The 15,410-nt window shown below is 35.8% G+C and overlaps 1 protein-coding gene across 2 annotated transcripts in view; it reads left to right on the top strand.

Annotated features, from left to right (window-relative positions):
- Positions 1 to 15,410, top strand: part of adam19a (ADAM metallopeptidase domain 19a) — a 100,240-nt gene that overhangs the window by 3,038 nt on the left and 81,792 nt on the right. For both annotated transcript variants that reach the window (XM_051899395.1, XM_051899396.1), the window contains exon 2: positions 9,521 to 9,600. In XM_051899395.1, coding sequence (XP_051755355.1) covers positions 9,521 to 9,600 — 80 coding nt within the window. The remainder of the gene's footprint in view (positions 1 to 9,520; positions 9,601 to 15,410) is intronic.

The raw sequence follows: 15,410 nt of genomic DNA, 5'->3' as shown, positions 1-15,410 counted from the left end.
CTCTGTGTCTTCTGTGTGTTTGGAGAAGTTTCTACATCTCTCTGAAATTTGACCGGGGACTCTGGGACCTGCGCTGAGCTTCAGTCTCCATATTGCGTGACAGACCTTTAATGCATTTATAACAAGTCTAGTGATATAATCTATGACAGGCAAGAGCTATTAGCAAGAGCAAATATTCCGCTGAGCTGGGAAGTTGATGTTAAAATATACTTATGGCTTGTTAATACTGTACCTACAAGTGGATTATCAACAATGCACATATAGCCTATAAGCCTATTGTTAGAAAACAGTCTTGGTGACATACTGTAATAATAAAACCTATATACAGTATATTTGCATTTCCTAAAGGAAATATCACTGCTAGTAAGCAGCTTGGGTTCTGTGCTTCAGTTGCATATACTGTATAATGAGGCAAAGACCAATAAAAATTTCAAATGCAAGTACATTCAAGAAATGAGATCCTAATTTAGAAAGCAAATATTAAAATGACATAACTGCCTATTCAGTTTTCAGTAGCAAACATTCTAATAACTGATTCTTGAATACTATGAAACTAAAAAAAGGTTTATGTGGATTTTTTTTTTTTTTTTTTTAAGATTTTGACACAGCTTTCTGAAATACTTAATTCCGGTCAGGTATTTTTGTGTAATGACTGTTGTCCAGTGCAACTACCTGACTGACTGCTCATCTGGCCAATCGATTTCCTACGAAACAGTGTCTCAGGTATCTTTGTGGTCTCTCTTTCTCTCTCTCTCTCTCTTTCTCTTTTCATACAATGCAAGTTGTTAATTAATGCCATCTTTCAATTCAAAACAGATATCGATCGTAGTAATGCTGGCCTTGGAGGACTTCAGGATTACTTATATGATAAACAAAACTTTATTGTTATGTTTTGGTGCAATCTCATGCTCATTCTATTAAAGGCCCAGTTTACACCTGGTATTAAGATGTGTTTTCGACAAGAAAGGTCAGGGTCTAAAATGTTTTGAGCTTGTCCACTTTTGACCACTTCTAGAGGTAGTCGAAAACGCATTTGACTGGATTGCTTTTGTAATGTAGGGCACAACCTAAAGCTTTTTGACTTTCTCAGTTTGTGTAAATCTACTTAGGGTTCAGGGAATTTATTTTGTTCCACATTAATTTCACACATGTCTGGTACAAATATGTGGCTTTGTTTCATTAATACAGTGTATACTTTTTTCTTTATTCACCCCGAAAGAAGGGAAGTGAAATGTGACAACATGCCCCATAGGTAACATATTGTAACGTGATGGGGCACGTTGTAACATGACCATATGGCAGCTAAAAATGTTATCTGACTTGATTAAAAAATATACATGACAAACTAAAATATTTTGTCAATAAAAGACAATAATTATTTTTTTCATATAAAATAATAGCATTTTTTTTAGAAATTCAAATTTAAATAATTTTGTAGTTTGACAATGAACACTCTGCAAAACACAGCATAGGTCAAAACAATACACCCAAACAGATGAAGAAACATATTCAGACATTCAGAAAAACACAGAGCTGAACAAAAACACTCCTCTCCCTCCACTCACAGCTCTCACAGAACACGAGACAAATAGACGAGACAGTACAAATGCTGAACATTTCTTGAAATAATATTTTCTGGATGTTCAGGTTCTTCCTCTCAGTCTTTATTCACCTTTTTTTTCCATAGTTTATCAACAGAAATTCATAAAAGTTAATTATGCCAGTTATATCGTAACTGTATAGAATAGCATAGTTCTAATAGCGGGGCACATTGTAACGCAGTGTTACAACGAAGCCTATCTGCATAACTGGAATTTAAACCTGGTTAGTGTCTTCTGATAGTTAGTGAAGCATTAAAGAACTACCCAACCTGCTAAACAAGAGATTGGAGATTAAAATAATATCAGATTTGTCTAATTTTAAATAAAAACAAAAAATATAGATGAGAAATTAGCTTAAGTTAGAAATGTACTTTTGCTATTGTTAAATAAATGTTCAGTGATATCTTCCAAAGATTTCTGAATTTTGGTGCAATTGTTTCTCTATATATTGTCGATATGGCAACTAGTAAATACGCTAAGTTTCTTCATGCTAGCGTGTGTGGAAGTATTTAAACCACGTGTGTTACAACTAACCCCGGGTTAGTTTGTGCCCCGCGCTCCCCTAAATGCAGAAAGCCACAAAAGACTGCCTACTCTCCACTTACTGACCTAATGCATAACACGGGAAGGATTTAAACTTTGTTGGCTAAAGGCCCAAGTTTTGTTTGAAGATAAAAAAACATACTGATCACAATGTTCTCTCACCATTCCTGATTTCTTGTTCTTGCGGCTAGTAGAAACGAAAGCTGACGCTCTCTGTATGTTTTTCTGTCATCAGCATTCGTGTTCATATGTAAATTGTGCATGCTTATTTTGTCTATTAGATTGAAAGATCTGAAAAAGCCCATACATTTTCCCACCCATAGACCCCTCCCCTCAAAGAAATCAGGACAAGTAGTCGAAATTGTACTGAGAAAAACACGGTAGCACCAGGTATAAATGGGAATGTGTCTCCCTTGTTTACCTGTAAGCAGATAGACAAAAATGCATCTTAATACTAGGTGTAAACAGGGCCAAAATGTGCTTTTCCTTGCCTGTCACTCAGATACATATTCAGTGTGTCAAATACTTATTATAAACGTTGACCAGTCTAGCATTCACTTGAATGAATGTGTGACAAAGTAATTGTATTTTGCACATCACACACGTTTAAATTGGTGGAGGCATTTTTTCTGATGTTTTTCTGATAGGAACTATCATGGTTGTGACAGAAAATATACAGCAAGTACAATTATTTACAAAAAAATAAATAAATAAAAACTCGCCAGTGACCTTGTTAAACCCATAGCAGGCGAAATACTCAAATATAGTGTGAAAGAGGTCTGTACTTTAAGCAGTTCATGCTGAATTAATTGCAAAAAAATTGTAGAGAAATAGAATGAGAAGAGTTATTTCAACAGCGTTGGTATGTGAGCACAGAAAAAAATCTTCTGTACTATTCAGTGGCCTTATTCTGGGATTTCTATTGGGGACCAGCTTCCGTATTTTCTGTATAATGTACTATTTGTTACAGAATGATTTGAAAGCTTAAAAAAATTGAGAATAAGACGAATACTGGAAGACAATAACGATGAATCAAATACATATACAAACTATGCTACAGTACAAAATTGGAAAGAACTCTTCTCTTCTAGGGTTCATGCATTGTAGACTTATTTGAAATATGTACATAATAGCACAGGAGGTATAAATATGGCAGACTTTTTGCAGTGGTCTATTCGCAGTGCTTTGTGCTCACCACAGCTGCATGGGTTAGTTATATCACCATTATTCATTTATACGCCTTATGTTTATGCGATGAGAAGAAAGATGGATGACTTTGGGTTTCATCAGTATGTCTAAAAAGCCTCTTTGTTCCTGGAATTTTCCATTAGTCCCTGGACTACAGTTTCTCTATCAAGATAATGACTTTCATAAATAGATAATGGTTGTTTTTCCTTGTGAAGGCGACTTTTGTGGCATGGAATATTATTATAATACCATCTTCTTTTCTCAAGCAGTAGGGCCAGTGTACGTCATTATAAATCATCTCTGTCTTCCTTAATACCGCATTTATTTCAAATTTTTGTCCAGCTTTTAAAAAAGAAGTGTACTTAAACTGTACTTGCAGATAATATAATATTAATGAAATAAAAGGCCACTTAAGTGTACTTAAAGAGAGTAAACTTTCATGAATATTTATTAAAACATTTAAGAACACTTTAAAAAAAAAAGTGCACTTTGTAATAATGTCAAATTAAGTGTTACTCTAAAGTACATTTTAAATCATTGTTTTCATGCTTTAAAGAAGTATACATATTTTGATGTGTTGACTAAAATACTAAAGCCCATGTAAAGTACTTGATTTTAATTTTAACTTGTGTATTGTAGTGTATTTGATATTACATTTAAAGTTAATATGTTTTAAATATACTTAACTGCAACTTTATCATTACATATGTCTATTTAAAATGTATTTAAATACATGACATTCAAGTTTTAGTGGAAATAGTTTAGCTTACCATAAATGCTTGTCAGTACATTCGACAGCACACAGTAACAATATTTCAAAGACAATAAAAGAAATTATGAAATTTCTTATAAAGATATACTTACATCCTACTTAAGTGGGTCAAAAAAGCACTCTTAAAGATAACTAATTGCATTTAACATAAATATAAACTATAATATATTTCCATTTAATTGCTAATGACATGCAATTAAGTGTCCACAACATTACATTCATTTTGCACTTAAAGGGATAGTTCACCCAAAAATGAAAATTCTGTCATCATTTACACACCCTCAAGTTGTTCCAAAAAAGATATTTTGAAGAATATTGGTAACCAAACAGTTGATGGGCCCATATTCTTCAAAATATATTCTTTTGTGTTCAGCAGAAGACAGAACTTAATAAGGTTTGGAACAAATTGAGGGTGAGTAAATGATGACAGAATTTTCATTTTGCCTTTCACTATGCCTTTAAATATATTCATTTAAAAATATTATTTACATAAGTTCTCTTTCTTAAAGTATGCTAAAGTGTACTTCTTTTTCACAAGGGTGTATATGTTGTTAACATTTCAGTGGTCATACTTTGTGTGTCCATTGTGCATTGACTAGTCATAAAATGTTCCTCCTTTGATAAAGACTTACGTACATCGGTGTATCTCAGAAGAGTTGGAAATGCGAGGGGACTTTAGTGCACTCCTACACAATCAGCGCTCGTGGCATTTGAACAAAAAAATATGGAAGGCTGTATGAGTCAGATTGCATTATAAATTGACATTCTTATGTGCTATATAATGAGCGAGAGAGAAAGAGTGTGTGTGTGTGTGTGAGAGAGAGAGAGAGAGAGAAAGCGAGATAAGAAGAGAGACAAAGAAACAAAGGTAATCAGAGAGTGAATCAGAGAGACAAAAAGCTAAAGACAGAGATGGGGAGCATGACAGAGCTGTTAGTTGGAAGGTAAGGGAGGAGTTTGCCTGTGTTGTTTAGCGCTGTCACTGAAGACGCCCGGTCCCTGCAGCGCTTTGTGATTGCATTTGGTTTAAAACGGCACCCTGGAAACAGTGATAGAAACAGTTCCATTCAAACCGCTCTATCTCTCTTTCTTTCTGTCTCCTCTCTCTCACACACGCACCAGGCACAATTCAGAGAAGAGATCCCCCACACAGAAGCAACATTCAATCTTGTGCCAGCTTATCTCACACACACACACACACACATACACAATCGTAGTCCGCTAACTGCACCATGATGTATGTTTTAGAGTGTTTTGGACTTACTAAATTGTAGATGCTTCCTGTCAATCTGATATTGACATGTTTTTTTAGTTCCCGTCTCTCAGCGATGGTCTATAAATTGGTCAATCACACAGATGATGGCTGTGGTGTCTGTAGAAATCCTCACACAGTCAGACAGCTGCTGTGATAGATTGATATATTGGCCAGGGCGGTTAATCAGCTGATTTCTTACCATTTTAACCCATAAAAGGCAAGAACATAATGTTTTTATGTCCATAAGGCAAGTTTTTATCTACTAGAATGTATGTAATAATAAGTATTATTTATTAAAATGTATTAATTCATAGATAGATGTAATTAATTTATATGAATTTATATAATTAATTGATAACTCAAATAAATTATTTCCAACATATTAGGCCTCAAATAATGCATTTTCATGTGCAAAGTAGGCCTGTTGCTTTTTTTTTTCCATTTTACAATTCATATATCCCATGAAAACAACATTCAACATTGACAGTGGTCTTCTCACAACACACTGCTATTTTAATGTTACTTTGAGTTAAAGATTCTGTGCAGATGCCAGAGGTTTATACAAGTTTTTACACTGTTTACACAGTTTTACACTGTAATTCTTAAATGCTCTTCTTAAATGTCCGTTCCCCAGGATGCAGACACTATTTAAGGGTTAAAAATATCTGAATCAGCCAAACAGTTATGTTGTTTTCATGTTGAAACTGAAATTGAGTTATGTTGAAAGTGAATAGTTTCTGATAGCCTCGTTTCAGAAGTAACCAAACGGAACAGATGGTCACAACCCAATTATATGTTAATAGTTGTGCTAATGTTTGTGTCAAGCTGGCTTTTTTATTTTTTATTTTTTTTTGCACTGCAATACCACTGTGTTTACACTTTTTTGAGAAGTCAACCTACATATTACATATTTATAGAATAGTAGGCTGAAATAGCAAAACATTTTAAAAATGTAAAAAATTAGACATTTCAGCTTTAATATTTTTGTTTTTGAGCAAATATTATGCAAAATACATTGTCACTGCATTCCTGTATGTTTCATTTAAAGGACTTTAAAATGAAAATGACCCCATGATTTACTCACCCTCAAGCCATAGGACGAATATAATCGGAGTTATATTAATAAACATCCTGGCGCTATCAAGCTTTATAATGGCAGTGAACGGGGGTCATAAGTTTGACACTCAATAAGTGCATCCATCCATCATAAAAGTACTCCACACAGCTCCAGGGGGTTAATAAAGGTCTTCTGAAGTGAAGTGATGCATGTGTGTAAGAAAAATGTCCACATTTAACATGTTATAAAGTAAAATAACTAGCTTCCAGCCAAACGGATTCTAAAGCGTAACTAACGAGACGTCATGACTTATTACCCTTAAAATGTCCTACTTTATACGTCGAATAAGTTACGCTTTAGACGTAAGTAGAATCTGTATTTTTCTTACACAAAAGGCATTGTTTCACTTCAGAAGACCTTTATTAACCCCCCCGGAGTCATGTGGAGTACATTTATGATGGATGGATGCACTTATTTGAGCTTCAAACTCGTGACCCCTGTTCACTGTCAATATAAAGCTTGATAGCATCAGGGTGTTTAATAATATAACTCCGATTGTGTTCGTCTGAAAGAAGAAAGTCATATACATCTAGGATGGCTTGAGGGTGAGTAAATAACGGGGTAATTTTCATTTTAAATCAATTTTGTATTTCATTTGTGGTTATTAAATTGCATTAGGTCAGCTACCCATATTGGTCGCTAATTTTAAATACCCCTTTATCTGCTTCCCCCTTTCTATCTCTCTCAGTTGTGACAGGAAATCATAATCATCTCATCTGTTTTTCTCTATATGTATTCTGTCCTCTCTGAGTGATCGATATGTAATCCTAACAGCAGTGTTGCTTTATGGATCTTATGTGCCTTCTTACATATGTGTTGGATGTGAGGATACACTCATTAGGCCTCTTATCACAGTATGGGTGTAAACTGCTTTTGTAACATCTGGTGCAATATTTCAGTTCTGACATTTAAAAGCTGACATCCGGTCAAATCTGTCAGTTACACTCAACCTATCCCATCCTCAGGGCTGACCCTAATATTGTTCATTGCTGTAATAAGGCCTGAGAATCAGGAAATCAAAGATATTACACACATTCCTTTGTGGAGGTGTTAAAATATGAGGAAATCACTGTTTTTAACAGTTCTTTCTTTTTTAGCTGTACATAATTTGAGCAAAACTGTAAATTACTATTTGAATTAAATATAAAATAATAGATTTAATATTTTTCTTTGGACTAATGAGACTCCAAGGGAGAGCAAGAGAGGAAAGTGAACAGAAAGTAAAAAGAGGAAGAATACTAATCCTCTTTTCCTTCAGACCTCCACTTTTCTCCTGAGGTCTGTTCCTAAAAAGCCTGGTAAGAGAGGAAGTGAAAAAGTAAGGCTCTGTGGGACCCCCGTGGCAGTTGAATGACTTGACGGGCAGATAATTGTCAACCAGAGGAAGGTCAATTTCACTGTGTTTGAAGAGCAACTGCCCTCAAGCCAGCTCTGGCCTTCTTAGATCATTCTTCGGGAACAATGTCTTAGGCTGGCTTGCAGCTAATGCCTTCTCTAAACCTATTAGTTTTGGAAAATGGTTTTCTCTAGAGGGCCATAGTCTGCGTTGATGGATTCTCTGGATTTATGTTGTGCAGGCGACAGGCTGATTATTTTACGTCCCAGAACTCAAACTTGGCCTTTGATGATGTTTATTGTGGAAAAGAACCACGGTTACAACCAGAATAGATTTTGGGATACATTTTGATTGACAAGCCGCAGTGATTTAGATCACGACGACTTTAGACGAGTCTGATATTTTAGCATTAGAAGAGATGAGACCATTACAATTTGGAAATAGAAAAGAAAATTGGAAAAAGGATGGTCTTGTGAAGAGCATGCCGACACACTCCCCTCCCGATCAATTCTATTGCTTCCTTTTACCGCGTGTCATATTTTATAAACTCCAGCCATAAATGGATATGGCGAGGTCAGTAATGATCTTATTTTTCCACATTTGTGTGCATGACAGCTCTGCGTGAGACCCCAAATGTCTGTGATCAAACTGAGAGGGGATGCTTATTTGTTTCTTTTTGTAAAGAAAAGTATTAGAGGGAGGTAAGAGAAAAATCCTCACAATTTTCATTACCTCTTTTCTCGTTATTTTATCAGGGAGAATGAATAGCCAGTTTCACTGTGCTGATAATCAACTTGTAAAAGCTTGTAATTTTAGTGTCTAATTTTGGATCCCACAAGAGGTTTAAATCAAGTGCATGAAAGCTGAGACGTACAAAATGATTTATGAGGATGATTATTCCTCTTAATCATGAGTGATTGAGGGAGATTAATAGTCTGACCTACTGCCCACTTTCAGCTGCCTCTCTAGAGTTGATTAACTTAATACCAGGCTTGGATTGCCAAACTATATTGTACTGTCATAAGTGACACGTTCATGTTCAACCTTTATAAGGTTTCAGGCTTGATAACAGCACAAACATGGTTAGTAGTCTGGGACGCCTGAAAGATTTAATCTCAGGGCACGAACAGAAACCTGACCATGCCCCATGAATTCAATAAATCTCAGAGAATACAAGATCCTTTTTGCTTTTTTGCCACATGACAAGGTCAGAACAAAATGTCATATGGCACAACCACTTTATTGAACTTTGAAATGAATTATAGATGAAATAATTTATATTTGTTTAAATTTGTTTTCTATTTGATTATATATTAAAATGTATTTTATTACTGTAATGGCAAAGCTGAATTTTCAGCATCATTACTCCAGTCTTCAGTCACATGATCCTTCAGAAATCATTCTGATATGCTGATTTGCTGGTCAAGAAACATTTCTTATCATTATCAATGTTAAAAACGATTGTGCTGCTTAACATATTTGTGGATTTTTTTTTCAGGATTCTTTGATTTATAGTAAATTCAAACAAACAGCAAATATTTGAAATTTAAATCTAAATTATAAATGTCTTTACTGTCATTTTTGTACTCATTTTTACTTTTCTTTATCATAGACACTCTTATATGCCATCATTGACCCTAAACGTGAGGATGAAATGTCAGTAAACATTTTTTTCCTTCCCATGATCTGTGTATTTCTTTCTTTTCAGTGGAAGACAGAGGAAAGAGAGTGACGGTATACTGGATCTCTCACGGCACAGCACAGCAAGAGACTGAAACTGCATTTAAGGTAAGGCACTAGGTAACAGTAATAAAAAATATGTTTAAATATTCAACACATAGATATTCTTATATATAACATAAAATATTCATCAGTTTTATTTATGCATACTGTCAGGACGTTCCTCACAATGGTGACATTTAGTTGTACTAAAGACATATCGTACACTGCTGTCTTGGTCGTTACATTTCCAAACATTCCAAGAGTGGATGTTGTTTGGCCAATGTTTTTGTGGATTTCAGCACTGTGGCAAGTGTTTTTAGTGGTGCCTTGCAACATAGCGAGTTTTCTCTTCATGAGAATAGTTAAGCCAGTGTCTTACAAGCAAGTCCATTGGGTACTTTGGAGGATGTATAGTTGTTCCCTCTTGCAGCTGGTAGTAGTGGCATCACTACCAGAAAGTAGCTCCTGATAAGCACCCTAGGGTTTTGGTTCTTATTATCTAAGTTATAAAAGCTTGTAGACGAACTGTGTTTGTGTGGATTTTAGATTCTTCCATTAGGAGGAAGGCCTGGAATCCAGACAGACCCTTGTTTTTGGTCGCTGCAGGTGTCCTAACATTCAGAGTTTCTAACAAGCAACTAAAAAGGTTTCCCTTCATGTTCTCTTGGAAGAGTTTGACGATTCTGTGCCGCATAGGAGACTGCCTGCCTTCTGAAGGATCTAAAAGAGGCCTTTTTTGTTCAAATCAATGACAACAATGTTGCGGGGTTTCAGGCACCTGCTCTCATCTTGTTTTTTTATTGTCCAGTTTTCGCATGATGAGCATTCAGTGGTGACAGTTCTGGAGTATAGCTTGAAGTATTATTCTACTCATTTCTCCATCTACTTACCCATATATCCACCATCTAGATATTAATATTATATACCATGTATATCGACCACCCACTCTCCAGTTGTCTGTATTGGCCATTGAGAACTCCATATAAATATATTTATATCCAATAAATAATTCATAAAGTTCACTAGTAAAATAGTTTGACCTGCACAGAGGAATCCATTCCCATTGGCTGATTTAAATTCCCAGCTCTCTCTACTAAAATTTTCCACCCTAATGGACCTTTCCTATCTTTGGATAGAGTTGCTGGATTTCATGTTCTGTAATACACGGCCACACACATGTGAATGTACACATCCTTCTGCACTCCTCTGGAACATCCACTCAGTCTTATTTCTCTGCCCTCTTCTCTGTTGTATTGACATCTGTGTTCGGTCTCAAACTCAATGCCCTTCGGATGCATCTAACCTGCTTGGCTTGTTATGAAACCCTGAGAAAGCCTGCAAATGTCAAGCTAAATGCCTCAAACAAACCCAGTCCAGTTGAACCTACATTTGAACAATGATGAACATACAATAATAAGTATTAACATATTTTACCTTTATAAAATGGTTAGTTCCTGTCCTTGATTCTGACTGGTAAATAGCTGTGTTTTATTCACGATAAAACACAGCTATGACCGCTTCACCCAACGGTTCTGTGTATCACTACACAACACCCTTAGCAACCACTCTTAGCAACGTAAACTGTTTGTTCTCAATTGATATTGTTCATTGAAGCTTACTGTATTATGTAGAAGAGTACTGCGTGAAAGAGATTGAGTGAGCGAGTTTATTACCTGCATTCAGATTTAGCATTTTCCTTTAGGTCAGTCCTATGTTCATAATAAAAAAAAATCTGTTTAAATGTCCGATGTATTATCTTGTCCTTTTAACAGTTAAGGGGTTTTCCCGTGACTGACAGTGCTAGTCAAAGCATTTGTCAGTTGCGTCTTGTTCCGTGTTCACAGCAATTCAGTCTTTTCAATTTAAAAGTCTTCGCTACTGACTGACACACTTATGAAGTCAGTCTTTGCCGCCATCTAATGGCGTAATAATGTAACTTCTGTTGCTGTTCACGGTCAGGGACTGTTTTTCCTGGCGGAAGGAAGGCTTTTAGTGAAAGTTTACTTCATGAATGTTGCATTGATACATATTTTTGGCTTTAATATTTGTATTGTGTGGTAACCATTTTATAAAAGCAATAAGGTACTCGAGGCTAGTGCTGTATCATGAATAAGTCATGGCTGAAGGGGTTGCAGGCCCCTAACAACACCCTTCAGCCGTGACTTATTCACAGCACAGCCTCTCGTACCTTATTGCTTACATATAGGTCCCACTTTATATTAGGTGGCCTTAACTACTATGTACTATATCAAAAAATAGGTACAATGTACAGTGTTCATATTGTATTGTAAAACACTTTTGCTGCAATTGAGGTGGGATACGGGTAAGATTAGGGACAGGTTTGGTGGTATGGGTAGGTTTAAGGGTGGGTTAAGGTGTAAGGGACAGTGTCAACAGTGTAATTATAAATGTAATTACAGATGTAATTACATGCAGGTATTTTTAAAATATAAGTGTGGTTTTAAGTGGTAATTTTGTCATTCTTCAGTATTTGTATTTGGTTCAGTGTCTGTCTTTATTATGGCCTTATTATCACACCATGGCATAACTCAGCAGAGGCATCTTTTTTTTTTTTTTTTTTGAGGGGGGCACTAGTGCCAGGTGAGACAAGACAAAAAACTTAACTTGTGATCACCATACATTTTCATTGCATAAAAAAGACCAGCTTTGACACTTTGATCCATGGGGGGAAAGTCATACAAGTTTTCAGCATTAGTTCTCTGTTTTACGCAAATGATGCAACTTGATTTGACAAGCCAAATTTAGACATGTGAATGGGTGATTATTTTTATTTATTTATGTATTTATTTAAATTTGAAGGGAAGGGAAAAATACAGAAATTTGAAGGGAAGCATGTGCTCAGTTTGAATAAACGTGGCGCTTTTGTATCTGGAGTATCTGCAGCCAAACAGATTCTGTCAGCTGTTGTTTTGCTACTGGTGCTGACTATTGATGTGGTGGCAACTCCTTGACATTTAGGTCTAGCCTGTGAATATGTCACCATCTGTAAAGAGGAACAACCAAACACATTGCCAGATTTCATGGAAATGGTGAGATTAGTCAATTTACTGGAACATGAATTACGTTATATGGCTCAACACAATTCCTATGAGTTTACGATTTCCTGCAACACCGGCTACAGCGAACATTGCCAAATGCAGCAAGAGCAGAGCTCAACTTTATGCAGATAAGGACCAAAGCGACAACTACCAGTGGGAGTGAAGAGATTCCTACTAGCTCAACAGATCATAAGCACTACAATCTCAAACGATTTAATAGCTGTCACTGTGAACGCAGCTTTGTTGGTGTCTCTCACACGCTCACGTTCACGTAATAGTTGACACAAATAGACAGAAAAACACATGCTATGTGTGCTCACTCACAGGACATGAGAATCTGGACATATGATTGAACTTCTGGCTCTTCTGGTGATGATGTAATGAGTCACTGTGCTGTTTGGAGCTTGGCTGAATGCATGTCAGGCGGATGTAATTTTATACGCTGAAACAAAGACACACACAGACACTCTTCCCTAAGGATGGGGGCAGGGGAACCAGGGCCGTCTGCCAGAACACTGAGCGTATGAAGGAAAAATGTTAGCTGCTTATAGCAAAAGAAAATCACTCTCTGGCTCTTTGTGTCTCACCAAGCATTGAGCATATGGTCTAGTTTTTCAATTTTTCCTGGTCTCAAACACGTTCACAAAAAGTATTTGAAGGCCTGTGTACACGTAAGACACAAAATGTAAATGTCTTTGCAAAATATTAAACCAAGTGACATTTATTTGAAAAAAACATAGCACAAACATATTTTTCAAGCAAAACATTTCACTAAGAGGTGTATTAGGTTTCAAATCACAAAGCAGAAACATTGTATTTGTAAAGTTTCTGATTGCCATTCATGTTCATTGTTAATGTCTGAAAGTAATTACAGAAAATGGCTCAAAAGTGAACTTAATTGTCCCACTTTAAGAACATGTGTTTGTAGATAGCAAAAATGGGCATTTTAAGTGCGACTTCAGTGTCCAAAAAAGTCTTTCAGTGTCCAAATACTTATAACTTTGTCTGGTATTGACTCAGAGAAGGCATAAATCAGATTTTTTACTAAGATGTTCAAAATATTTTTTCAGACACTATGCAAGCTATTTATAATGAGTACACCAACATGAGCCAAGGCTAATGAGTTATGTTTGATAACTGAGATAATTGTCAGGTTTGTTTAGGCTAATAATTAACATTTAAGACATTCATGAAGAGTGCAATATATATAACTGCTTTGGACTTTTCTTTTGAGTTATACACAAATTATTTCAGAATACAAACCTTTTTTATTTAAGTTTATGTTTTTGGTTTGTGTCACTGTACTGCTGGAAAATATTTTCATGGACCTGCCAGTGCTTCAGCCAGTATGATGATCCCTCAGTAACAAATTTTCCAGTCCTTCCTGCTGAAAAGCAACCCAGAGCATGATGGTGCCACCAACATACCTTACATTAGGAATGATATTCCTGAGTGTTGAGCCGTATTTGATTTTTGACTAAATTTCCCAGTGGCTGAAAATGTGAGACTGATCTGATTTGCCACTTTTATTAAGACCACTCAAAGTCAATGATATTTATTGTGGAATTAAGCAATTGAACAGCTGAAATTTTAGTTTTTTTTTTTTTTTTTGGAGGGGTGGGGGGACTTTATTATACCTGAAAATAAATCTCTGAATGAGAGGCAAAATTTCCTTGAATGGCCAGAATTTACAGCAAGTGTACATTTCCAGAATATCACAATCAATAATAATAATATAATATGGACAGTATATATATGTGAGCTTTGCAACTTTTGAAAATGCAATGTGCTTATAAAGGTACAGTTCCTTAGATCTTTCTAGATCTCTGCTCTGAAAAATAAACGTCATCCCTTGGAAAAGTAGATGATGAACGAATAAAAAACTAAAGGATTACTATGAAGAGATTGAGTTTAAATCAACAGTTGCGCATTGCAAATTACGTACAAAACATATTTTGTTTCTGTGTTTGTGCTTTTTTGTTATTTGCATAACTCCTCATTTTTAGTTTTAATTCTACCTGAAAGAATGTGATGTTTGATACTCAGAACACTAGACTCCAGGTAAGATGTGAAGTTATGATTGTTACACCAAATTGTTGGCGCTTTACATTCTATATAGAATTGAATTTAGAAGAAATTTAGTAGAAAGTAGAACATTAAGAGAGAGAATACCTTCAGAGTTCATTCAGAGAACAAGAACCAAAAGATCAAAAGTGAGAATTTACTTGGGAGGATTTCCATGAAACAAAATAAGCACGTTTGACATCAGCAATCCTGCAAGGAATTAGATTTGTTTTCCCTCCACCCTACATTCCTCTTTCTTCTCTCCTCTATCTCTCTTTCTGGCTTTCACTATCAATCATTCTCTCCTCCCTTTCATTCGCTGCTCCATCACAGTCACTCTCCGTATGGCTCTATCTTTTTTATTTTATCCCTCTAACTCCCTCTCCCCCTGTCCTTTCTCTACCTCCAAAGGCATTTTTCTATCCTCCTCTTCTTTCCAGGTTTGCACTGAAAGTGTTACACTTTTTTGACCTCCAGAAGTAAAGCCAACACTTGAATTGATTTGAGTCTGAAGTCTCACTTTAAGAAGTGAAGTAGTTGCTGCTGAATTTGCAGCTATGACGAAATAGGCTCATTTGTCTCAGGCTGTAGGTCCCTGAGATGAACCCGCCTGCCATTTGGGTCATTCTCACAAGTAGGTTAATACATGTTCCTCGTATAAAGAATACGTAATTACAAACTTTTATGAACTGGTTTAATAGGCTGTTTTATGTGAGTGTGCGATTGTGTGCTAGTCTGAAGGTACTGGTAGGT

This window comes from Ctenopharyngodon idella, chromosome 7 (genome assembly GCF_019924925.1).
Source record: "Ctenopharyngodon idella isolate HZGC_01 chromosome 7, HZGC01, whole genome shotgun sequence".
NCBI lineage: Eukaryota > Metazoa > Chordata > Actinopteri > Cypriniformes > Xenocyprididae > Ctenopharyngodon > Ctenopharyngodon idella.
Note: the sequence above shows the minus strand (reverse complement) of the source record. Positions and strands in the feature narration are given on the sequence as shown.